The sequence below is a fragment of the Spermophilus citellus genome, assembly GCF_964194105.1.
Source record: "Spermophilus citellus genome assembly, chromosome: 3".
In the NCBI taxonomy this organism is placed as follows: Eukaryota; Metazoa; Chordata; class Mammalia; order Rodentia; family Sciuridae; genus Spermophilus; species Spermophilus citellus.
This window is the reverse complement of record NC_138184.1, coordinates 216839523-216864304: the sequence shown is the minus strand read 5'-3', so window position 1 is coordinate 216864304 and position 24782 is coordinate 216839523. Positions and strand designations below refer to the sequence as shown.

Sequence of the window (24782 nt, the reverse complement as noted above, 5' to 3'; positions counted from 1 at the left end):
CACATACAAACAAAGATGTTGTGTCCACCAAAAACTAAAAAGTAAATATTAAAAATTCTCTCTCTCTCTTTCTCTCTCTCTCTCTCTTTAAAAAAAAAAAAAAAAAAAAAAAAAAGAATGCAGCCTTGGGTGGGCGATGCCACTCCTGTAGCAGGACAAGAAAGAGGTGAACTTCAGAAAGAATGAGTCCTTTGTGGTCAGAATAAAAGAAAATGGAATTCAAAATGTAGGAGGCTGAAAAGGCAAAGTACAACCAGTTTAAAATAAAATTGACCAAGTGGCTTAAGCAAGAAAACTCAGTTGAACAAATTAGTTTGGCCGTAGTAGAGATAAGACTGGGGACATGGCTGCCTTCACATAGTCTCTGAGACCTTCAAGACAGTTGCCATCAGCTGAGAGGAAGACCCAAGGTCAGGAAAAATAGCAATTAGGCAACCTTGAGAATTTGGTCTAGAAAATAACTTTGGAGTGCAAATGGATCTGAACTATTTTACATTTTTGAGGAAATTGTATTGCCATAGTATTGTGTTGCAAATTGCAACTTGTATTGCAAACTAGTACCATAATTATATTTGTAATAATTATACAAACTAGTATAACAATCCTCTTCTGTTCCAAAAGCCATCACACAAATCTCAGACAGGTAGTAGTCTATAACAACACGACTGACAAAAGGTGGCCACCTGCTGAGGGCCATTACCAAGTAGGAATGACGCATCAATTTCCTTGCCAGGGTACCCCATGTTAATTTCGCTGTTGACATTGCATGTGTGTTTGAGAAAGGTGACCCTACTCAAGGACGAGGATGGATCCAGGATTAGGGTGTATCCTGCAGTTTGAGGAAGTATAGTATCCCGGTCCTTGGGTTTAGGGCGTTCCCAGTTTAAGACCTTGGGTTTTAGGGAAGTTCGATGTTGAGGATTATTGCTGCTGGAAATAGGGCGTTCCTGCTACCTGAGCTCCCTTTGAGTTCTCGTGAGATTCAGAGAGCATTTTTGGGAAGAAAGCCTCGTGGAGTAGGTGAATTGGGTGGCAGCAGAACTGGGATTGCCCCAGAACGTGTGTGGAGGCCGGTGTGAGTTCGGGAATAAAGAATTGCTGTTTGAATCTACAAGATTCTGTGCCCAGCCAAGACTGCGGCAGCCACCACTGGCCAAGAGGCTAAAAGAACAGGGAAGAACTTCTCTGAGGGTGGCGGAAGCCAGAGGGTATAGTAAAAGGAGGAGCCATGGAATTCCTCCCCCAACCAAGAGAGCTGAGCACAGACTCTAAGGAAGTTTCTCCACCCACCTCTCCATGTCAGGGGACTTCCTTCACTCAAGCCCCCGGGAGGACTCCGGGATCGCTATAAGGCAGTGGCTTCTAAACGGGAGTCACTTTTGCAATTGTCCTGCCCTGGTCTGGGGATAGAGGTGGAAGGTAGACAGGAAATTTGTTTTAAACGTTCAAAAGAGAGTTTAGAAGGTTTCTGCTTCTGGCGACGGCTATTGCTAGAGAAGGTGTCCCCAGGAAGCTGGAGCTGGGCCTGGCAGAGAACCGGAGACATTCTTCACATCCCCAACTCCTGTGGCCTTTCATGTGGCAGTCCTGTGCAGAGGACAAAGGCGGCAAGAAGAGCATTGCCTGTGGGCACTCGGTGTCCTTTCCCAAGGTGGCACCTGCTCAGTCCCCTCCCCCTCCTCCCTCCTCAGAGCTGCCCATGGGCAGGGAGCATGCCTGCTACACCTTAGCTTCCCACAGACCCTGTGGGGATGGGGTTGGGTTCAAGTCCTGGCTGCAGCTCCTGGCTGTGTACTGTGGAACAAGCCCCTAAACCCTCTGGTCTTTTCCTCAGGGGTTAGAATAGCTGCTGACGCTGACCTGGAGGGTTCTGAAGATGACTCAGACTGTCTGGCCCACAGGACAGCACCAACAATGCCCATGAGTCCTTCAAAGTCCTCCCAAATCATGTCTGAGGAGCGCCTGGTGCATGACCGGCTCCTCAGAGGCCCTGTCTGCTCCAGGGGTTACACCGAGCACTGGCTGAGATTTGGGTTTGAACTTGCCTGGGGAGCACTGTCCCCAGCTCTGGGAAGATCAGCTGAGGGCATGAGAAGCAAGGCTGAGGAGGGACAGTCCCATGGGCACTTCTAAAAAGAGACACAAGCTCTGGGGTCTGCTCTCAGTGCTGCCCCCTCTGGTTGCCAAGAGCACAGCACAGGAATCTTGAGCCGTGTAGGTGGGTTGGTGGCCTGGCTGGTTTCTAGCCATTGAAAGGATTCCCAACCTTTCTGGAGTTGGCTGTGCTTTGTTTTTATCTTGCATTTCCTTCCTCAGTGGAGGAGATAAGGAAGGTCTTAAAACACTGGCGACCCTGGGCCAGGGTACCTGATTTGCCAACTGACTTAGGATGGTTGTGTGGTCCCTGGATAAATCCAAAGTTAGAAGAACTTACCTGCCAGGGGGCCTTGAAGTCTCCAGAAGCAGGATTTGGATGTTTAAGAAGAAGTAAGATGTGAATGTTCCCTGTTCTGACATTGCCCACCCCATCCCCAGCCCACAGGCAGAATGAAGGCAGGGCTCTGAAGGCCCGTGGGTCCACCATTCTGCAGCTCCTTGTCTGGGGCCCTGAAAGGCAGCAGATTAACCCCAGGCAGCATCTCCTTGCCTGAGGCGCATTTCTGCAAGAACTCATGAGGGACCTGAGTAAAGCAGGGTTCTGAGGACCTTGAGCCCTATTGTCTTGGAGGGTGGAACACAGGGCGAACACACCCTGGACAAGACTGAGCACAGGTGCAGTGAGACCCCACCAGTTCCTCAAACTCCAGCCCTGCAACATGCTTCCCCACTCATGGAGGAGAAGGGATCCCCCAAATTCCTGGCTCCCCAGCAAAGATAAGCATGAAGCCACAAACCACACCTGTTTGACAAAATGCCTGGAAAGTATGTAGAAAAGTCAGCAAAACCAAGATGGCAGCTTTGTCAGTGAAAGGACTGGGCAGAGCACAGCAGGACCTGGTTCCCTCAGAGCTATTTTCTGAAAATGGGCCAGGACCCAAAGGCCAGCACGAGCTACCAGGCAGGCAGCTGGGGGCTCCCGCAGATGGTCAGGGAGCCCAGGTTGCACTGTGGCTTGAGCCAAGGCCTCTGATGTGGGGTACAGGGGGACCCTCAGAGCCTCCACAGGCCTGCTTCCTCCCAGGTAGACCAAGAGGGTGTCCAGGAAGAGGCCAGAGGCCTCAGGCAAGCTCTAACTCAGCCCTCAGTGACCATCACCTAATCCTCCCATTCACATCACTGTCCTCTCCCAAGGCAGAATAAACTACCCCTTTATAGTGTTCTAGAACACTCTAGTGCTTTCTGAGTTGTTTTCTCTGCTCTCTTGGGGGATGAGGCCGTGGATCCTCTGGCATATGGGAGGTGCGTAAACATTTGTCACATTGCACTGAATAGTAATGAGGAAGCCAGAATGGAGCACACTCCTCACACAGCTAAGAATGACTTCACAGCCTCCCAAATTAAACGAGGCCCTGAGGTCATAAAGTATGTGACATGCAGCCTGGACAAGACTGAGCACAGTGTGTCTGTGTGCATATGCGGTTTCCATCCTCGCTCCTACACACCACCACCTGCCACACTAGAGCAAGTACATCTCTGTGGTAGCCCCAGCCAACTGTACCCCTCTGCTTCCCCCACCCTAAGCTATGACCCTAGAACAAATGGCAGCGGACCCCTCTGGACATCAGTCATCTCTTTATTCCATTAGTGACCATACAACAGCACCACAGCACAGCAGGGGCCCAGCCTGAGGACCCCAGGGAGGCAACGAGGGCAGGTGCAGGGAGCCTCAGGGCCCTGGGCTGGCCAAGGTGACAGGAAGGACTCGCCTGCCTCCTCCCCCAGCTACCTGGAGAGAAGCCACCAGGGAGGGGCCACCATCTGTGCCAGCCCCCAGCCTTCCCCAGAGCCCCAGGGCTGCAGCAAGGAGGGAATGTTCCAGATGGGGCCAGTGAAGGGCTTGTGACAGGACTAAGGACAGGCCACTGAGAAGGGGCTGTGTTGTGCGCATGTGCATGTGCATGTGTGCGTGTGTAAGGTGGAGAGGTGGCTACTCTACTTAGCATACCGGGTTTAACTGCTGAGCCACAGGACCTGCCTGGGGACAACGGAAACCAGATCCAGGGGCCTGAGAGGGTGGAGCCTGAGGGGTGGAAGGCAGAGACTACCCTCTCCACTGCGGCCGCTGGGAGGAGGCAGGTGGCTCCCACTCGAGGCAGGTCTTGGAGCCGTCGCCTCCCCTGGCCCTGGGTAGAGGGGCCGCCTCTGTCCTGACCGTCCTCATGTATAGGCCATCTTGCTGCACACCCAGGGCCGGGTCATCAGACACTCGGTGGACACCAGCCTGGTGGGCTCCACGAAGACACACTCCCCTGGGCCAGAGATGGTAAACCTGTGGCCAGAGAAGAAACGAGCACTCACAATGGGCCCGCCTAGCCCGTCTCCGGTGGCGGGGAGGCCCCGCAGCCCGCCTGCCCACTCCATCACTGGGAGCATCTTCCAGGACAGCCAGCCCAGACCACCTGTCAAACCTGGCCTCCCACTGTCTGGCCACCCTGGGCTCTGGCCACCCAAGGCTTCCCGGGCACTGCTGGCCTCACACTGCCCTTCCCCATCTTGCTTTCAAGTCCTTCAGGGTCAGCTCCATGTCCTGTGCTCCAAAGTCCCCAGCTCAGGACCACCCTCCACCCTCCCTGCCTGCACCCCAGAGCACCACTCCTCACAGCCTCAGGGGATTGTGTCTATCACCACTAATGCCTGAGCATCCAGCTTCTGCACAGCAGGGGCTGTGCAGCTCTCATCTTGGGTCCCCGAAGGTGCCTGGTGTCTTGCCGTGGGCTACACTCAGCAGAGACAGGATGAATTAAACTCTCCTCACAGGTCAGGGGCAGATCAGGACAACCCCAGTAATATCAGACTGCTGAACTATAACACAGGAATCTACTGACGCCATGAGTGGACCTGTGCATGTCAAGAAAACCTCATTTGTCCAACCAGATTTCTGATCCCTGGCATCTGGGCTCCCACAAGAGAGGACATCAGAAGAGCCCAGAGGGTGAGGTCCTTGCCTGGTACTCAGCCCTTCTGTGTCCCCAGCCTTTAGGGGTCTCCCAAGCTCTGAGTTAAGGGCAGGGTACGGAGGAGAAATGAAGAGGCACTGAGGACCAAGACGGGGTGACGCTGAAAAGCACAGGGGGCAAGAGGGAGCAAAGGGGAAGGCTGCCCCCAAGCCCTGCACCCTTGAAGGCTGCTGGAACTGCTGTGCCCTAAGCCAGCTCCGGGGGGAGGATGGCTCATCACCAGTTCTGGCTCCCAGGAGGGTCTGAGGGCCTCTCTACCCTTCTGCATTAGCTCCTGCCCTGGGACCCTCGGACGCCATCATCATCAGGTTAGCAGCTGTGCAGACTGCAGAGTCTAGACTAGGAGCCCAGGTTCCCATTACCCTCCATGTCCTCCCCACGTGTCCCTGAGCCCAGACTGGCCCCCCACGTATCTACACTATCACCACCCTGTTACCACGCCACGCTGCCACTATCACCCCACATCAGCCAGCGTGCGTGGCACCACACCCCTAGGTCCACACTACGTGGGCCACACCAGTCGGACCACGGCTGCACATGATGCCACCATGGGAAGGCCTGAGCCTGAGACGAACAACTGTCAGATCCCCTTTCTTCCACAGTGAGCGCATGCGCAGCACGCTGTGGCCCAGAACTGGGATTCCGCCTTCCACCCTACCTTGCGGCAGGGTGCGGTCATGTGACTAACTTCTGGCCAATGGAGGACATCCAGGGCACGCCTCCCCTTCCCTCTCCCCCTGTGGCTGAACAGGGTGGGCGGAGCATATGGAGGGGGCGTGCCAAGGGCGGGGCACAGACAGTGAGGCTGGCCAGACGCCGCGAAGCTCTGATGGCCATGTGGACAGGGCCACCAGACGAGGCTGGACCGCCGGGAAGGAGAAGGGAAGCGATTTTCACAGACGGTCTCGGCCCGGGACTGTATCTCTAGCTCCCAGGAAACCCTGTGACTTTCTCACAAAGTGGGGTCTGGGGCCTAGGGCGTCCCCGCTAAGCTCCCTGGTCTTCTAGAAGATGAAGTCCCAGCTCACGTGTCGGGGTCAAAGGGGTCCCCGTTGACCCAGTGGAATTCATCGCCAACTCTGCGCAGGCCAATCCAGGGCTCCCTCCGCGTGAACTTGAACATAAATTCCTGCAAAAGGAGAGGGAAAGCTGGGCATCAGGTGCAGTCTCCCGGCTGGGGCTCGCCCTGCGACAAATCTGGGCCGAGAAACCCTGGCTCCTGTACGGGTCCTGCGGGGGCATCAGCCAGGGTTGGAGAGCTCCCGGCTGCAGGGCGCGTGCCTGCAGTGCCCGAGGAGCCAGGAACCCCAGGCCACCAAGAAGTTCGTGGGTTCTGCTTCTTCCGCGTTCCTATTGATGAAGCTGTTCGGGGTGTTAAGTAAGAGCTTGTCCTGACTTGGAGCAGTAGATTGGCGGTGCGTTTTTACATTTCCCAAGTGTCTGTCATTGTGATTCTTGTGCTTTATGATACCAGTAAGTAAGTGGCCTTGACAGTGGGGGTGGGACCTGTTCAGATCCCAGTGATTCTCGCCTGCATCCCTGTAGCTGTGCAGTGTCTGGGTGGCCTGGGGACAGTCAGGGGACATTGTGTGCTTGGGTGTTGGTCTCCCCTTACAGCCAGGTTGGGGCCCTGGGGGTCCCTCCCTTTGACTCCACAGCACTCACCAGCTCCTTCTGGCTCTGAATGACGGCCAGCGCAGCCTCGTGGGTGTGGCAGTACTGTCTGCCCGTGTTCCAGTCCCTCGGCTCCTCCGAAAAGAAGTAGCACTTTCTTCCATAGAGCAGCCAGTCCTCAGGGCAGGGTGCCTCACACTTGATACAGCCCTTGGAAGCTGCAGGGCAGAGGGTGGGTTGGCACATGCCATCACACCTGGCCACCACCTGACCCCCAGGAAGCCCACTTCACTGCCCACCCCTCCTCGATTTTGGAACCCTTCAGAGACACCCTGGATGTCATAGTGCCTGGAGGTGACAGGTCAGTGGCTCAAAGAATAAGAGGATCTGGGGAAGGTGGCCAGCGCATTACCCCGGGGGTGGTGACATCAGCTTAGCCCCTGGGTAGGCTCTCCTCTCTCCCAGTTCCAAGAGGCACAGAATCCCAGAAACTCAGACTGGGAAAAGACCCAGAAGCGCCTCTCCTCTCTCTACAGCCAGCATAGGACCATCTGCAGTATGGTTTCCTTAACCCCACTTTCCTTAACCCCTCAGCCCCTCATTATCTAGCAAAGCAGTTGTGTCCACCCCTGACCTACTAGAAAGTTCTTTTTAAATACTGAGCCTAGGCCTGCCCTCCTGTGACCTAAACCTAGGACCTACAAGTCCAGGCTCTGCCCTCTGGGGTGACCAAAAGAGACCATTCCATCTTCTCCTGCTTGAAGGGGGACATCATCCTCCCCTGTGCCTGGCTCTCATAGATGCCCTCTCCTCCCAGCAGGACAGCTCCTCACCCCGCCTGTACTGCAGTGTCCCCACATCACCACTGAAACCTGCCACCAGGACACAGGAGTACAGTGGCCTCATCAGTTTCCAGTTGCCATGCCCTGTGTCTGCAGAGGCCTCAGTGAGTGGACCCTGCAGATGAGCACTTTTCTGGGAAGGAAGCTCAGTGTCTCCATCAAACTAGCAGAGGGCCTCCTTGCTAAAAGGAATAAAAGCCATGTCCTTAGATTGTTTGGGGAGCACCTGTTTCCAAGTCAGGCCTCCCAGTGTTCAAAACGTGTATATCACCTTTAAAATCCAAATCCAAAAACTTATATTTACTTCTTCCCCATTTATTACATTCATCATTTGAGTTCATAAAGGTAAATTTTAATCTTAATATTTTACCCCCAGGGGTCCACAGCCATGTGGACACTGCCTAATTGGTGGCCCTCCCTGGGTGTGCCTGTTCCGTGAGATGCAAGTCCACTTAGGAGCGAGGGCCTGAGGTGCTATCTTTCAACCAATCCCCACAGAATCTGCTGAGAGACTCTGGTGCTTCATGGAAATCATCCTATGTGTTGGCCACACAGTGTCCTGACCCCCCACCCAGCAATAGGATAAAAAGGAAAGTGGTTTAATTTGCAGTAATTATTCTAGGTAAATCCAAGCTGGTGCTGGTGACCACTGTATCTATTCCTAACGCTCTCGACCCTTCTCCTAATGTGCAATATATAGGGGAGTATTTGGCAGGGTTGGAAACCGTTGGTGGACCTGTCCCCGTTTTAAGGAATCTATCCCTGGTCTTACAGCACTTTCCAAAAATTAAAGACAGGAGCACAGAAATCACTCCTGCATACCCTACAGAAGCCACAACACACTTTGACTTCAGACCCTCAAGAGTAGCCAAATTCAGGGCTGGGGCTGGGGCTCAGTAGAGTGCTCGCCTAGCACATGTGAGGCACAGGGTTCAATCCTGGGCAATACATAAAAATAAATAAGTAAAATAAAAATATTGTGTCCAACAACAACTAAAAAAATGTTTAAATAAAAATTAAAAATAGAGTAGCCAAATTCTCTACTCACAGAACCTCACCCACTCTTTTTTTTATTTCTTTGACCTTTTCAGTCCTGCAGGACACTCCATGTTTCTTAGGCTTCTCCCCCTTAGAATGTTCTCTTCCCTCGATGGGGTCCAGTATGTACCACCCTAAAACACTTGAGCTTAAGAATTATTCTGCACTGGAGGTAACTACAGATTAACAGGTACAGAAAGAGTTCTCTGCCCTCCACTGCCTAAAAGCAGGGCATACATTTCCCTTGTGAGGTTCTCTCTCACTTCTCTCTCCCCCTCCCTCCCTCCCTCCCCCCCCCTCTCTCTCTCATACACACACACACACAAACACACACACACACACACACACATACACCTCCCATCCCAAGCCAGGGAGAAAAGTACAATTCATATCATCAAATACCGAGATGAGTCTACACCCAGAAACCTTACAAAAATAGCCTTCATTTTCTATTAGTTCTCCCATAATTTCCACTTCGCTATAATTTATCATCTCTTTAAGTTCAAATTCCTTTATTCTGTGAAAAGGATATATAAGCCTCTGAGTCTAACCACTTCTTGAAGTTTCATTCCTTGAACTCCCAGCCATGGAAATATTACAAAAAAGCTTATCTTTCCTCCTGTTAATCTGTTGTTGCATGTCCCCAGGTACTGAACATAACAGAGTAGAAGGAAACTTTTTCCCTCCCAAACATTCTCTGCCTCTTGGACTTTAGGAAATTCCTATTAATTCTTCATGGTCCAGCACATTTCCTGCTCTGGAAAGCTACGGACAGTAGACCTCTCACTACTGCACTTAGCCCTGGACAGATGTCAGACTGTCATGCTCATCTCTCTCTCTCTCTCTCTCTCTCTTTTTTTTTTCCTAGCACCTAGTCGAGGGTCTAACATGAAACAAGACTCAGCAAATGTTATTGAATGAATGTGACATATAAAGTCCCTTATATATATCACAAGCCATCTCCTCCATGATCACTGCCTGCCTAAACTACCCCACATTTGCTCAGAGTTCTCGGAGCATTGATACAATAATACCTAAGTAACATCTCTACTTCCCACACCTGGCTGAGTAAAGAGGACACGTGCAGTCCACGCGTGCAGTCTTAGCTAGGCTGAAGCCATACCAGCCAACACTGTACGGTTGATCTACTTTGTCCCCTCACCCCAGAATTCCTGGCATCAGGACCCTCTCTACCTATGTGGAGCCTATAAGCCGAATTACATGAGCGCTCTGACATGCGTGCTTACCCAGGATGCTCATCACCACCAGGATGGCAAACAGAAGGACCGCGATGGCCCCCAGCAGGAGCCGCGTGGTGGTGTCTGAGGAGGAGAGAAAGGAGTCAAGACCCACCGCTCGCCCCATTACCAACCCCCCAGCAGGCCCGGGGCCTGACAGAATCGGAGGGCAACGCCTGCAGCCTGGGCCGTGAGCAGCACCAGGTGATTCTGATGCCCCCAGACTGAGGGCCACTGACCCAGTCCCACCCACCATTCCCCCGCTCAAACACCCTGCAGGGCTCCCGACTGCCCACCCTCCTGCCGCAGCCAGAGCTTCCCAAACTTGAATCTTCTGCTACTTCTCTCCCCTGACCCAGATCTCAGCCAAACAGGCTCCTCACAAAACCCCCAGGCCCTCAGAGTCTGAAGTGGCGTCTCTGCCCCTGAGGTCCTCCTCCTCCCCTGTACGGGGAACCCTGCCACCATCTGCGCTCTCCCTGATTCACTAGGTTCTCTTTTTCTGTTATTGTTATCGCTTACCATTTTTATGTAGTTTTTGTAGTTAACAAAGAAACCCTTTTAGGCTTTAGACATGCATTTTTTAAAATATTTTTAGTTGTAGATGTGTTGAAGGATGTGTCAGAAGTTTATTCTGTTTAGTCAAAGGGCTCTTTAAATCTGGGTTGAGTCCTTCAGTCCCAGGAAATTTTCTTTAATTATATCATTGGTGATTTCCTCTCCTCCACTTTTCATTCCTTCCTGGAGATCATATTATTCAAATGTTGGATCTCTTGGACTGGCTCTCCAATGTCTCCTTTTCTCCCACCCTTATTCTCTCTCTCTTTACCTTTCGTTCTATTTCCTGGAAGATCTTCTCAACTCGGTCTTCCTACTCTTCTACTGAACTTTTCATAAGGGTGATTGTTTGATTTCCAAGGATTTTTTGTTCTGTTGGTGCTGTTCTGTGACTATCCCCTCTGAAGACATCCTACTTTTGTTTTTTAATGATGCAGTAGTTTCACTTATCTCTTGTCTGAAGCTATTACTGATATTTGCGGGGAGGGTTCAATCTCTGTTTCTTCCAAATTGATAATTCCTTGCTCATTTGTAATTTCCTACAATGGCTGAGATCCTTGGCTATTTATTCATGATCAAGACAGAAAGACTAGAGTTCCCTGAAGCTTCAGAGTCCCTGCAGGGTCTTGGTAACTGTGGGCCCGGCAGAGGGATCTTGGTAACTGTGGCCGGCAGAGGGATCTTGGTAACTGTGGCCGGCAGAGGGATCTTGGTAACTGTGGGCCCGGCAGAGGGATCTGGCTGGGCTGACCAGGGATCTGGCTGGGCTGACCCTCAGGGATGACTGCCAAGCTCCTGGGAATTTTCCTCTTGAGTGGGTCAGAGTTCCTGGAGACGCCTCCTGTTTTCTCTCCTAGAGGGTGTAGGCTTGGCTGAGGATCCTCCCAAGGAGGCGGGAGGCTGTCCCCAGCACCCTGCTGTTCTCAGTGTGGCAGTTCTGTCTAGAGGGCCTCTTTCTTGAGAGATTCTACCTTGGGTTCCTACCAGGGCTGGGGAGAGGCCGTGTGAATGGGCCTGAACTCCTCCTCAAAGCCGTGGTCCACCAGTCCTGTTCTCAGCCCCATCTGCCTCCACAGCCCTTCCCTGAGCCCTGGGGCCCTCACATGGGACTCAGGGGGTCCCCTGCTTTCCGGGCCTTCTCAAGTGGGCTGGCACTAGTCACACCCATCTGCCCCCAAGCTCCCAGTTTTGTTGCCCTGGTCTTCTCTCCTGTCCTTGCTGAGTGTGGCCTTTAAATGTCCCTTTGCTGTTGCATTAAGGGCTTCTAGGGGGAAGGAGCAGGAGTAAGGCATTCAGCTGCCATCTGGATGGGCGGGCAAGGCCTTGGGCTCCTCCAAGGCTCTCCACCGGCCTCCAGCAGGAGTGAGGTGGGGGCTCTGGCAGAGGCCCCACCTGCCCTGGAGGACAAGGCTCTTTAGTCTCTGCCTTGCTGTCCTCTCCTCGGTGATGAGTGGTACAGGCTGCGTGCCTTGGGGCTGCAGGATATCATTGTGGTGAGCACCCTGGGTCATCCTTCATCTCCCCTCTTTCTCTGACGTGGGGACTGGAGCCCCCGCACACTGAGGGTGAGAACACGGCATCCGACACCGCCTTGCCCGGGTTCAGATCCGCTGTGTTCCTCTCTGGATGTGTGCACATGGCAAAGTTACTCAGCCTCTATTTTGCTTCTCTCCATCTTTAGAATGAGGTCACGAGGGCGCCTGCCTCTTGGGATCATACATAAAGTCAGTGAGCAGTCAGCTCCCCAGGCTCTGCCTCTGTGGATTCAACCAACTACAGACTGAATACTCATTCAGAAAAAAGTCACCTCTGTACTGACTATGGACAGGCTTTAGTTTCTTGTCATCACTCCCTAACCGTATAGTGCAACTATCTTACACAATCTAGAGATGACTTAAAACCCACAAGACGAGGTCTTCAGGTTCTATGCAAATACTGCACCATTTCATAAAAGGGACTTGGATTTGGGCATCCCAGGGGCTTCATAGAACCAACCCCCTGTGGATACCAAAGGACAACTGTACAATGCTTAGTGCTGTGCCCGGCTTGGTACACTCTAGGTCACTGTGAGCCATTGCCATCCCTACAATGTGATGATCAGTCCTGGGCTTCCTTGGGGTAAGGACGGAATCCTTTTTTGTGTGTGGTGCTGGGGGTTGAACCCAGGGCCTTGTGTGTGTGTGTGCGGCAAGCCCTCTCCCAACTGAGCAGTTTCCCCAGCCCAGAATCACATCCTTACTAAGTCCAAGTCCAAGTCCTCCTTGGATTCCCTAAAATAGGACTTGGTCATTACCTTGCATGTTCCAGAGCAACACCACTGGGACTCAGAAAACACGAGGGGACGTAGCTACACTGAATGACAAGACCCCAGATCAGCCTGAAATCCAGCCGAGTGTGCGGGAACTCGGCGGGACAGGGGGGTGTGCACATGTGTCTCCACCGCGCCAGGACTGGGGGGCCTCTTCACTCCTGTAGGGGGCTAGCTCTGCACCACTGCACTGTGAGCAGGGAGGACACACAGCAGCCCCAACACACTGTTCACTGCCCGCTCTCCCCAAGGACACCAGTGTGGCTGGACACACTGTGTGGGTTTTCTCATTGTATTGGTTTTCTGGAGCTGCCTTAGCAAAATATACAGTCTGGGGCTTCAAAACATCAGTGCACACTCTCATAGTTCTGGGGGCCATAAGCTAAAAGTTGGGGTATCACTGTGGCCATGCTCCCTCTGAAATCTGTAGGGAATCCTCCCTTGCCTCATCCTAGCTCCTGGTGGTTTGCCCAAAGTCCTCAGACTCCTTGGCCTGCAGCTACATCCATACAGCCTCTGCCTTTGAGGTCACATGGGCTCCCCCTGTGCATCTCTGACTTCTCTAAGGACACAGGTCATGTTGGATTAGGGCCCACCCAACTCCAGTCTGACCTTAACTAATACATCTACCAGGACTATATTTCCATACAAGGTCACACTCCAAGTGTGGGGCTTGGGACCTCAACGTCTCTCTTCTGGTGGGAACTCAATTCAATGTCTAATTCAGAAATCATTCCTACTCTGCACTAGAGCACTATGCACTGAGCTGGAGCTCACAGGTCTGTTCAGGTTTCCGACTGTGTAGGATTTAGCCTAATATTAGAAGGAACCGCTGAAAAAATCTGGCCCCTCGACCCAGACCAAGCTCCCATCATCCTCGCGCTGACGTCTCTAGGCCACCAGGGTGCAGCCTGGCCAGAAAAATCTTGCTTATTAAAACTATCAAATATGGAGCTTGGTAATTTTTTAAGAGGTTTTGCTAAATGTATGTATGTGGTTTTCACCAGGAAGTTGTGGGTTTAGGCCTAATCAAGAAACTTTCAACATTAAAAATTCAGAATTGGTGCGCACTGGAAAATCCATAGCCTGAGTTATGCAGAATCACTGTGTCCCCTCTCCCTCACCCCAGGCCACTTTGCCCCCAATGCCAGAAATATCTTCACCCCTCCCGGTGTTTCCAGAATCCAGGCAGGAGCTCTGGGTCACCTTGTCTAGCATCTTGCTTGAGCTGGGGTGGAAGGCGAGGGCTGTGTCCACGGGGAGAGCAGCCTGGACCCAGGGCACTTTGTCTTCTTTTCTAATTGTAAAACTGAGAGTTCGTCTATGGAGTCTTCAAGACCAGGGCTCCCACCTTGGCTTTCTGGCCGAAGCAGCTCTATAATTCACTTAATCCTTGAGGAGGAAAAGCAGCATGCCCTGAAGTGGCAGGTTTGTCTGAGGAGCAAGGGGAACAGCGCCATGTGCCCAGCAAGCGCAATTTGATTAATCCAATTAGCCTCTCCGCGCCTGAGTCCTCGGCGCGGAAAGGCAAACCCCACGGGAGTTTCCTGTGTTAACAGACCGGGACACTTAGACTCTCAGTCTCCATGTCCTCACCTATAAAATAGAGACAGTGCCTACCAACACCCCTCAAGGGCAGAGGGAAGGATTAAATGTGGTGATTATTTCGAAGCCCCAGCACAGGGTCCAGCACACAGCAGGTACTTGATAAACACTTGGCCCACAGTAATTGCAGAGCACAGGTGCCTCTGGGGGCTAAGCCTGGCCAAATCAAGAAGTCTCCCCTTAGCCAGGTGCAGTGGCACACGCCTATAATCCCAGTGACACAGGAGGCTGAGGCAGGAGGATCACAAGTTTGAAGCCAGCCCCAGCAACTTAGCAAGACTCTGTTTCAAAAAAATAAAAGGGGCTGGGGATGTAGCTCAGTGGTAGAGCACCCTTGGGTTCAATTCCTAGTACCAAAAACAAAACAAAACAAAGAGTCTCCCGTTTCTCTCCAAACATACATTTAATTGAGCACAGTCTACAAAACCCCTGGGTCCCACATCCCAACCATAATGTGTCCCTACGTGAACTCCAGCAGACTCAAAGTTGGCAGACTAGTGTCAAAGGATTTCAAATGATAGCAGGTCACCCACATTCCCTGGGTTCTCCTATTGAGGCTACAGGGTGCCACATCCAGGGAGCTGGGGACAGGGTTCATCATGACAGAACCACACTCAGCAAATGAGGAAGCTGAGGCTCAAATAAGCTTGAAAACCAAAAGCCTGCCAGCCCGTGGTGATGGAAGTGCCTGGCTCTAGATTTCTGGACAGAGGGCTCTTTGTACCTCACCACTCTGTCTCTGCCCTGTCCGGGGTCTCTGTGAGGGCAGGATGTGCAGAACGGTGCCCGGACATTGCAGACAGGATGAGGGACAGTAGAAAACAGTGGAAAGGCCAGCGCTCGGCCAACATGACCGACCCCTGAAGAGGACAGCCCTACCCCGCCAGCCACCCCTTCTGACAGGAGAAGGGGAGCACCCAAGAAACACGCAGGAGACCTTCAGGGGACCAGCAGAGAGGGGTCCCTGGCAGGTTCTCAGATTCCAGACCCTAGAAGTCCTGTAGAGAGAGGCAATAGGATGAGATGCGGAACACCCAAGTACCCCAGCTCCCAAGGATGGGACTGCTCCAGGGTGTACCTGGGGAGGTCAGGGGACACAGGCATGAGTCACAGAGCAAGGCCAGTAGGGAAATGGGCCAGGACAGCCAAGAGAAGGCTGCACCAATGGTAGATGCCAAGCACAGGAGTGGGCGGGACCCCAGCCCAGAGATAACCTCTGCCCAGGGTGCCGTCTCTCCTTCAGTGACCTGCGGGGGTCAGCCAGCAGAGTGGGCAGTAGGAAGCACAAGGGGCCAGCATCAGGTTCAGGGTGGGAAGTGCAATGGGAACCAGCCAGCAGGAGGCGCTAAAAGAGGCCACACCACCCCTGAAATTGCCACACACAATGGGGGTTGGGGTTAAGGCTAGGCAGGTGAAAACTTCAGAGATGCTTACAAGAGGATGAACCAAGAAATACGGCGAAGGGAAGAAGCAACTTCAAGAAAACCCTGTCGGGCACAGTGGTGCACACCTGTGATCCCAGCGGCCAGGAAGGCTGAGGCAGGAGGACCACAAGTTCAAAGCCAGCCTCAGCAACTTAGCAAGGCACTAAGCAACTCAGTGAGACCCTGTCTCTAAGAAAATACAAAACAGGGCTGGGGATGTGCTCGGTGGCTAAGCACCCCTGGGTTCAATCCCAGTACAAAAGAAACACCTTGGGTGGGAGGGAGTCCTGGGTCACAGGGCCAATCCAACAACCAGGAGACCCACGTCAAAGAGTGGTACCTTCGTTCTACCCAGCCCTTCCCAGTGCAGTGTGCCCCTGTACTGGCCCTCCCACTTGGGCACATTGCTCCTTTGTCCCTAACCACCATAGGCTTCCCCTCCAGGTCTGCACGGCCCTCCACAGAGAGTCCCCAGGCCCTGCCCACAGCCTTTCACATGCCCTCGTGGCTCAGCAGCCCCACAACCTGCCTATGCACAGTGCTGGCTCTGTCCCTCCTCACCACAGCCCCTCCCTGCTCACCTCAAACCTGGCTGGGTCCCACCCTCAGGGCCACCTGCAGTCTTCCAAGAGGAAACCCACCAGGGCAACCCCTCAACCACCGCTTCAGAACCAAGGCCAAACTCCTTGGCAAGGCCTAGCAGCCCTTCCCACCTGGCCCTTCGGGGTCGTGGCCTCACTGGCCAGGGTCCAAGTTCTGGGGCTCAGTTCTCCACACCCAGTTAGCTCCTGCCACCAGCCCCTGAATTTGTCACTCCTTAAAGCCAGTGCCCCCTTCCCTGTCCTCTCCAGACCCTCTAAGAGGTCACCTAGGCCAGGGAGCCCTCCTTTTCTGACTCACCCTTCCTCATTCATGCTGCCCAGTTCCTCCTTGGCCCTTGGACCAGGGGTGTCAGGAGCACCCTGAGAGGGATCTGGAGGGCCAGACCCCTCTCCTGCCAACTGCAGCATCTCCAGTGGCAGCCAACACAAGTTTCCTAAAAGAACTCATGAACTTGACGTCTATGTCCCACTTGGTTACTACTCTCTGGCCAGCCAGGGGTCACTCCCTGAGCCCCTCTAACTGGAAGGCTGGGTGGGACCTGCGACCTAGAAATGAAGCGTCTCTAGAGACCCTTCCTCACAGTGCCCCACTGCCACCAGCGCTCCCTCCCAGCCCCCAGGGCTTCTGGCTCTGCCCACGACAGCTTCACTACTACAGAGCCAGGCCACCGTCCCAAGAGGCCGGTCAGGAGCGTGCTGGACAGTAAGCGACCTCCCCGCGCGGGAGGGAAGAAGGCTCAGAGCACAAGGCTCGCTCCCAAGGTCAAGGAGTGAATTGGCAGGGCGCGGGGGCCAGGCTGTGGACGGAGCCGGTCCCCAGCGGCCCCCTCCCGCTCCACTGCCCCTACCTGCCCTGCCAGGAACGAGTCCCGGGGACTCCTGTCACCCGCGGGAATCCAGGCTGCGCTCCCGGCCCTCCCCTCCGCGGTGCCAAGGTGACTGCAGGGTCCGGGTCCGGGTGGAGGGCTGCGCTTACCCTCCAAGGCCGCCTTCCAGCTGGTGCTGCCCTCGTAGCCCGAGCCCGAGCGGCGCAGCAACGCCTCGGGGCCGCGGCCCTCGGCTTCGGCGGGCGAGCGCGGCCTGGGGGCGGCGGGGGCGGGCGCGGGGCGCGCGGCGGGCGGCGGCGGCCGGGTCCTCGCCGGGGGCTCGCGGACCGGCTCTGGGGCGGGCTCCATGCCGCGCCGCGCCCGCGCTCGTGCCCCGGGGTGCGGGCCGCAGCCGCACGCGCACTCGGCGCTCCGCGCACCCTGCGGGCCCCCCAGGCCGGCTCGGCGGGGCGAGGGCTGAGCGGGCTCCCCGCGCCCGAGCCGCTGCGCCGGTCGCCGCCGCCGCCGTGCGCGCCGCGCCTCCCCGGCCCCGCCGCAGCCTGCGCAGAGCCGGCGGGGGAGGAGTGAGGGGGCGCGGGAGCCGCGGTCGGACCAGGTGGCCGCAGGGAGGAGGCGCCTCGAGCCGGGACAGCCGCGTCCCCAGCCCCGCCACCCGCTCCCTGGGCAGGAGGCCGGATGCCGCAGAGCAGAGCCGGCGCGCTGTCCCCGGCCAGGAGACCGGGTTGTAACCTAGCTCCACCTCCGCGCCTCTTGATTGTCATCTAAAAACGGGAATGAACTTTCCGGGACAGTGTCGTGGGCCACAAGGAAGATGAGGGCTTTCTTCTGGGCCGCCCTGAATGCCAAGCAGAGGGGGCGCTGTGACGTGACCCCCAGATTCTTGATGAATGAGAGAAACTTGGGTCCCCTGAGCACCAACAGTCAGGGTGAGGCGACAGCGGGGAGCAACACAGTAGGTTCCGTTATCATTTATTGAGCACCTACTAAGCTGAGAGACTTTCACATAAGTAGCTGACAACATCCCCAATGTAGGTGGAACTGGAACTAAAGTAGTCAAGGGCGTTTCTTAAGGTCCTCCATGACTGACTCGCAGGTCAAGGTCACCTCCATGGCCTGCTGTGGCCTCTGCTCTTTTCTGGGCAGACCTAGGTCACCTCAGTCTCAGCCTCAGCCCGTGACCCTGAAACTCTTACCTCCCCAGTCCCAAGTTTACCTCAGTCTGTATTGTTCACCAAGCCTACTCCCCCTCCCCCGCCCCCTGCAGCTACCAGCCAAAGCAAAGCCAGTCCTGACTCTTGTCTGCTCACAGCAGCTGCCTCTTACCTGGAATCCCAAACTCCACTCTTGCTCCCTCCCATCCAGCCCCAGCCTCTCAGCACAACAGGAGCTCCCTAAAATGAGAACCTCGCTGTTCCTTCAGACCTCCTTCCCTCAGGGTTAAGCCCACCTTGTTCAAGACTGCAAGCGTATCATGGTGGAAGAAGTCCTGCTCCAGTGTCAGGCCTGTCTCCTCCCACCCTGCTCTGCTGGCCCCAGACACAGCCAACTACTTCTCCTTCCTCCAGACCTTGGAATATTCTCTCCCCTCTGCCTAGAACACCCTTCCTTCTTGGTCCTCTAACCCTCCCTGTGTCCACATTTGTCTACCTGATTCTGCATATTCTTCGGATTGCACATTCTCAAGACACTGCATTCATTTAGGCTATGAAAGAAACCTCAGTAGCAGTGACCTAAACTAGAAAGACACGTAAAAAGAAGGCTGGAGGTGGTCAGCCCAGGGCTAGATTGAGAGCTCTAAGGTCATCAGGGATGCAGGCTCCTTCTCTCTGCTATTTACATAGTGTCCAAAGTATGTAGCATCCACCTTCAAGATTTCCTCATGGTCACAATATGAACACTGTAGTTCCAGCCATCAGACTTGTGTACCAGATTGTAGGAAAAGGAAAGGATCCATGGGGAAAGGGCATATATTCTTGTTGAATCAGTCTCCTTTAAAGAGCTTTTCTGGAAACCCCAATGACTTCCACTTACTTCCCACTGGCCACTTCTTTCTTCATGGAAATCTGAAGAGTATGGTGTAGCTGAAGCAACTACCAGCCTCAATAAGGCATGAGTTCTGTTGGGAAGAAGAGGACATTAGATCACATGCGCAGGCAGTCAGTGTGTCCCCACCGACCCACTTTTTCTCTCTGTTGTCATTACTTGTTCCCCAACCAGTTGGTCATCTGTGTGTGGCAAAGAATGCTCTTGGGGCAGTACCTCTTTGAACACCAGGATAAGGTTTCAAACTTCGTCATATAGGCACAAGGAGACATTGAAGATATTGACCAGGGAAAGGTCATGATCATAATTTTAGCAAAATTCACCTCCGCAACCGATGCCAGGTGGCTTGGCTGCAGGTGGCTCAGTGAAAAGGCTCTTGCAATAAAGAGTTGAGATCAAAAGGAATCCCTGGGGCAAATTAGCAAAGCAAATTAGCAGAGCACCGCAGTGGGCTGACCTCAGAGGCATCCAGCATCCATCAAAGGCAGGGACTAAGCCCCCAGAGTCCCCATGAACCCCCCCATGGGCTGCCCTGCTCCCCTCCCGAGGCTTCCTGGGGCTCCTTCCCCAAAACTCCTTGCACCCAAGTCCTTATGTCAGGGTCTGAGGAAACCCGAACAGGGACCCTGAGGGTGCCTTAATCAGAGACCCATGAAGGGGCTGCTGCGTCCTGGAAGAGATGTTCACAGTAACAGACGCGTCAGGGCTGAGGACACCACCCGGCCTCCTGCCTCCAGGCCCTGGGAGGCCCGGGGCTTAACACTCCCCCTCCAGGACGGTGGAGGCTAGGGCTGCCCCCCCAGGACCGGCAGGGGCAGCTGCTTGTTGGCAGGGGATCGGTTCCATCCCACGGGGAGTAGCAGGTGCTAGCCCTCCACTATCCAATCCCCCAGATCCAGAGATTGCTGCTCTGAACACCTGAAGTCCCCAGGGAAGACCCTCATCAGTGCCACACATGGTAGGACCGTCACACATTGATCAGGGTGCTCGAGCAGAATTGGGGTGAGCTTAAGATACCGAGGTCTGGGGCTATTTCAGACCCACCCTGGCCAGCACCCCTCTCTGTCCCCTGGGTCAGGGCTTTTGTAGTTTCCTAACCAATTGTCTGTCCCTATCTCTAGATGGCTTTGTCCCAGGGAACCCTACGTCCCCCTGTATCTCAGGATATTGACTCAGTCTCTTTTTCCTAGAGTCATGTAATCGGTAAGAATCCTGATGCACAGACACAAATGGCGGGGCATTCGCTTTTCTTCTTTTAAATCAACCAAATTGTAACTTCAGGTCACCACCCCACTAGGGTGAAAGGAGACTCCCTCTCAACTCCTTAAAAATGTTTTTTCATTGAGCTAGAATGGACGTACTATGCAATTTATAATGTTCAAGTCTACAAGTCAGTGTCCTGAATACATTCCCAATGGTGTGCCACCACCATCACTGATTCTGGAACATTCTTGAAGCCTCATATGCATCACGCAGTCGCTGCCCCCTGGCCTTCCCCCAGGCCCTGGCCACACACTCTGCTTCCCATCTTCTAGAATTTCCTGTCAATGGACTCCTACAACCTGTGATCTCTGACAGGCTTCTCGGATGGCTCCGGGTCATCCAGATCATTGCCTCTCTCAGTCCTTCATTTCCTTCCTTCTCAGCCAGTGTCAAGGGCTGTCATTCTTCCAAGTTGCTTCTGAACCCCCAAGGCTATGAGGGAAGGCCAGCCATGTCCTGGCTGTCATCAGTTGTCCCTTGAAGCTCAACTGTTCCTGATTCCCAGCTTTCACAAGACATGGGGTTTTGCTGGTGGTAGAACCAGAGTCCTTGCTCTCCTGGCCACCCTGCCACTGGCCGCCTCCAAGAAACTGTCACAGAGTGGTGGGTGGGCCTCGCTACTTGAGGAGCCCTCAGACCTCCCGACCCTTCCCACTCGCCTCTCCTCTAAGACTCTCTCCTTTCCCCTCCCTCTCTAGGACTCCCCCATAATTCCTTTGGCAGCCTTAGATTTTTAGTAATGACCCGGCTCATTCTCAGGCTGGACCACCAAAACCTTTTAGGTGAGCTGGGCATGGGCACGCACCTGAACTCCTGGCTACTGGGGAGGCTGAGGCAGGAGGATCACAAGTTTGAGGCCAGCCTCAGCAACTTATTGAGACCCTATCTCAACATAAAATGAGAAGGGCAGGGGACAGAACACTTCTCAGTGGCAGAACACTTGTCTAGCATGCACAAGGACCTGGGTTCAATTTCTTTGTACTGAAAAAAAAATTTTTTAATTAAATTTTAAATTATTTTAAGCAAGGAGGTACACAGCCTGTGAAATTGCTGATAATAAATAAACATAGACAAATAAAACTTTTATTTCGGTAGATTATCCTGCCGCCCGCCAGAGTTTGCTGGTGAAACCTGATCCTTTGTCTTTCCTCTTGGGCTCTGGGCATTTCTGGAATGTTGGTGTTTACTGGACCCTGGAGGCCACAGATTTGCCAAATCCAAATCTCCAAGGATGGAAAGGACTGGATCCATGGGAGGGAGTACAGCCCACCAGCTGGGGATATAGAGGACCCTCCACTCAGGCCACAGGGCCCTGACCAAGTGGGTACCCTGCTCCTCTGGCACCAAGCCCTTCCCAGTTTTCCAAATGATCTGGGAAGCTGAGATGCTACGCTACAATTTTTAATGCCAATGAACGATTCGTATTTTGAATATAAAACACTGCATAAAGAAAAAAAAATACCTGCAGGATCGACTCAGCCCGGGGCTTCCTGTTCACAATTTCTGATTTAAGCAGTAAATTCAATGTCAAGGTGTCAGGGACCTTATATGGTACAAATGTCACAAGCCCTCTAGGAAAATGGTCACTGCAGACCCTGAAAACAAATCCCTCCTAATCAGGAAGGGCCTCACTTTCTCCTATCTGGAAAAAAACTTCCTTCCTCACAGTTGATTATGTGAGCACAAGTTGCAGGGGGCGTGGTGATGAGGAAGTGGGACAGGGAGGACATGGAGAGGAACACCTGCACGTGGTGAGGACCTAGCTGTACATAGACTGCAGGGCCCTGCAGGTGCCCTGGACTGGAGAAGCCCCGTCCTCTTCCTCCAGGGTGGGCACACATCAGAAGCCAGCGAAGCCCCCTAGGATCTGCCCCAGACCACCCCTGCCTTCTCCACACATCCATGGAATGCCAAGGAGGTCGGGGTCAGGAACAGACCAGTCACAACAACAACACACAATAAGAAATTCCCCAGTGTCCATAAGTTAACCAAGCAAATCTGGCAAAACCTAGACAAGAAGAATACGAAGCATGAGTAGCAGAAGATGTTTCATGACTTGGTTGTGTGGGTGCACTCTCCTGTACAGGGTCTGTTTGGGGTTGTTAAAATCATATCCTCCGCGGTTGGGAGAATAGAGAGCTGTTGGTCACAGGGCACAAAGTTTCACTTAGAAGAAAAGGAAATATTTTGAGATCTATTGCGTAGCATAGTGACTATGGCCTGTTTGATTTGGGGTTTGTTTATTTTTTGGTTTTGGTATTGGGACTTGAACCCAGGGGCCCTGTACTACTTAGCTACATCCCCAGTCATTTTTATTTTTTATTTCAAAACAGGGTCTCTAAGTTGCCCAGGCTGGTCTCAGACTTGCAATCCTCCTGCCTCAGCCTCCCAAGTTTCTGAGATTACAGGCACATGCCACAGAATCTGGCTGTGATTATAGTCAATAATAATGTATTGCATATTTCAAAATTACTAACAGCATAAGTTTCACCACAAAAAAATAGGCATTTGAGTTGATGGACATGTTAATTAGCTTGATCATTTCACATTGTGTATGTATGTTTATATATATCTCATAACATCTCTTTGTACCCCATGAATATATATGACTATCATCTGTCAATTTATAATTTAAAAAAAAAACTTTTTAGAGCCAGGCATGATAATGCAGGCCTGTGCTCCTAGTAACTTAGGAAGCTGAGGAAAATGGATCTCAAGTTCAAGGTCAGCCCAGGCAACTTAGGGAGTCTCTGTCTCAAAATAAAATAAAAAGGGTTGGGGATGTAGCTCAGTGGTACGGTGTTTGCCTAGTACAGGTGAGACCCTGGGCTCAATCCCAGTAGCAAAAAAATAATTTTTCAAAAATAATCAAAGAAACATTGTTTGACTTCATCACTCCACCTGGGGCCATAGGGTCTTCAAAGTCCTCCTTTCCTGGGTTGAGGCAGACACTGTTCTCTTTAGGGAACAGGAAATGCATCCTTTGGTTGGGAAATGCCTCTCCACTGGGACAAGCCCTCGCCCCTGGAGACTTTCCAGACTGTGGCTCATGGGCCGGAACAAATCTCCCTCGAATGAGGACCGTGCCTCTGTTCTGTCCTTCTCTGCCACAGACTCCCTGTGATGTGACTCTCTCCAACTCATTCCTCCACCCTCCTCCCAGGCCAGGTGATGATGCACAATCCTCATGCTTTGCCGAACCCTGACCCACGGCCTCCACGTGCAACCTAAGTAGTGCACACGAAAAGACTGTCCAGGGTGGAAAGTGGGGGACAGCCGAAAGACTAGCCCAGGAGGTCTTCAGATCCAGAGCCAGCTATGATGTCACCCATTATATTGTGGCCCAGGGAACGAGCCTGAGTTCTGTGGGTTCCTGGCCGTGAGCACATGGCAAGGATTTGAAGCAGCAGATAATTTTGCAAGGTCAAAGCTTTCCCTCAGCAGCTCCAGAGGTTGTCCTCCACAAGGAGGAGCGTCCCTGGGAGTCAAAGGATGTGGGAGTGAGGAGAGGCCTCCGGAGGGGGAGGAGCACCGTCGAGGAGCACTCCCATCTGCACCTGGTGTCAGAGGCACCACCCCAGACACCCCGCTTTCCCTGGGGCGTGGGGCCTGGAGATCCCTGGGGGGTAGCAAGCCCCAGCCTTTGTAGACCAGATGCCACTTTCTCTGACAATCCATTTCCCTTAGGATTTCAGGAGCTTCCAGGGTACTTGCTTCTGGTCAACACCATGCAACAGTGACAAGGTCTGGGCAAGGGGACGGTCTTTGATTCTACAACCCATCATGGAAATTCCCATTTTTTGCAATAGGCTTCAGCGCTCTGTCCAACCCCGGTATGTCCCCATAGTGGTCTCCAGGGCACTGGTGAGAAGTGCTTAGAAGAAGCAGACAGGATCAGCCATCACAGAGCACCCAGCACTGGATGGGAGACGTCAGTGTGACCCCGATGGCCCAGGTCACACCGATAGCACTGACACCTGCTAACCTTGTCACTGGCTTCATCATTCCTCAACTTTAAAACAGCACCTACTCCACGGGGTATTGAAAGAAGTCGATGGATTCTCACTAATATGTAGGACACGGCAATACAAAATGCTAGTCACTATTATTCCCCAAGCCTCCAACCTTGCCTCCCCCTCTTTTGATACTGGGGATTTGATTTAATCCATGGGCGCTTAACCACTGAGCCACATCCCCAGCCCTTTTTATTTTTTATTTAGAGACAGGGCCTCTCTAACTTGAGACTGGCCTTGAACTTGGGTTCCTCCTGCTTCAGCCTCCGGTTGCCAGGGTTAGCTGGCAT

At 53.2% G+C, this 24782-nt stretch overlaps 2 protein-coding genes across 5 annotated transcripts in view; one reads left to right on the top strand and one right to left on the bottom strand.

The window, feature by feature from the left end:
* Positions 1-24782, top strand: part of HIPK2 (homeodomain interacting protein kinase 2) — a 196980-nt gene that overhangs the window by 138185 nt on the left and 34013 nt on the right. Inside the window, exon 15 of one of the 4 annotated variants that reach the window (XM_081287440.1) lies at positions 12089-12145. The exons of the other annotated variants lie outside the window; for them this stretch is intronic. Within the exon in view, the coding sequence (XP_081143566.1) occupies positions 12089-12130 (42 nt within the window). The 3' untranslated portion in view covers positions 12131-12145. Of the gene's footprint in view, positions 1-12088; positions 12146-24782 lie in introns of those variants that run through there. 4 annotated transcript variants of the gene reach the window in all.
* CLEC2L (C-type lectin domain family 2 member L) lies at positions 3383-17902 on the bottom strand. The gene is made up of 5 exons (XM_081287472.1): positions 17323-17902; positions 9859-9933; positions 6783-6949; positions 6146-6246; positions 3383-4429 (listed from the first exon to the last, which is right to left on the bottom strand). The coding sequence occupies exons 1-5, from the start codon at positions 17519-17521 to the stop codon at positions 4318-4320; spliced, it is 654 nt and encodes a 217-aa protein (XP_081143598.1). The 5' UTR covers positions 17522-17902; the 3' UTR covers positions 3383-4317.

Coding starts and splice junctions, on each gene's coding strand:
- CLEC2L (XM_081287472.1), bottom strand. CDS start 17,521: ATGGAGCCCGCCCCAGAGCCGGTCCGCGAGCCCCCGGCGAGGACCCGG. Junction 9,934..17,322: donor CTGGAAGGCGGCCTTGGAGG/GTAAGCGCAGCC, acceptor TCTCCTCCTCAG/ACACCACCACGCGGCTCCTG. Junction 4,430..6,145: donor GACCCCTTTGACCCCGACAC/GTGAGCTGGGAC, acceptor CTCTGGCCACAG/GTTTACCATCTCTGGCCCAG.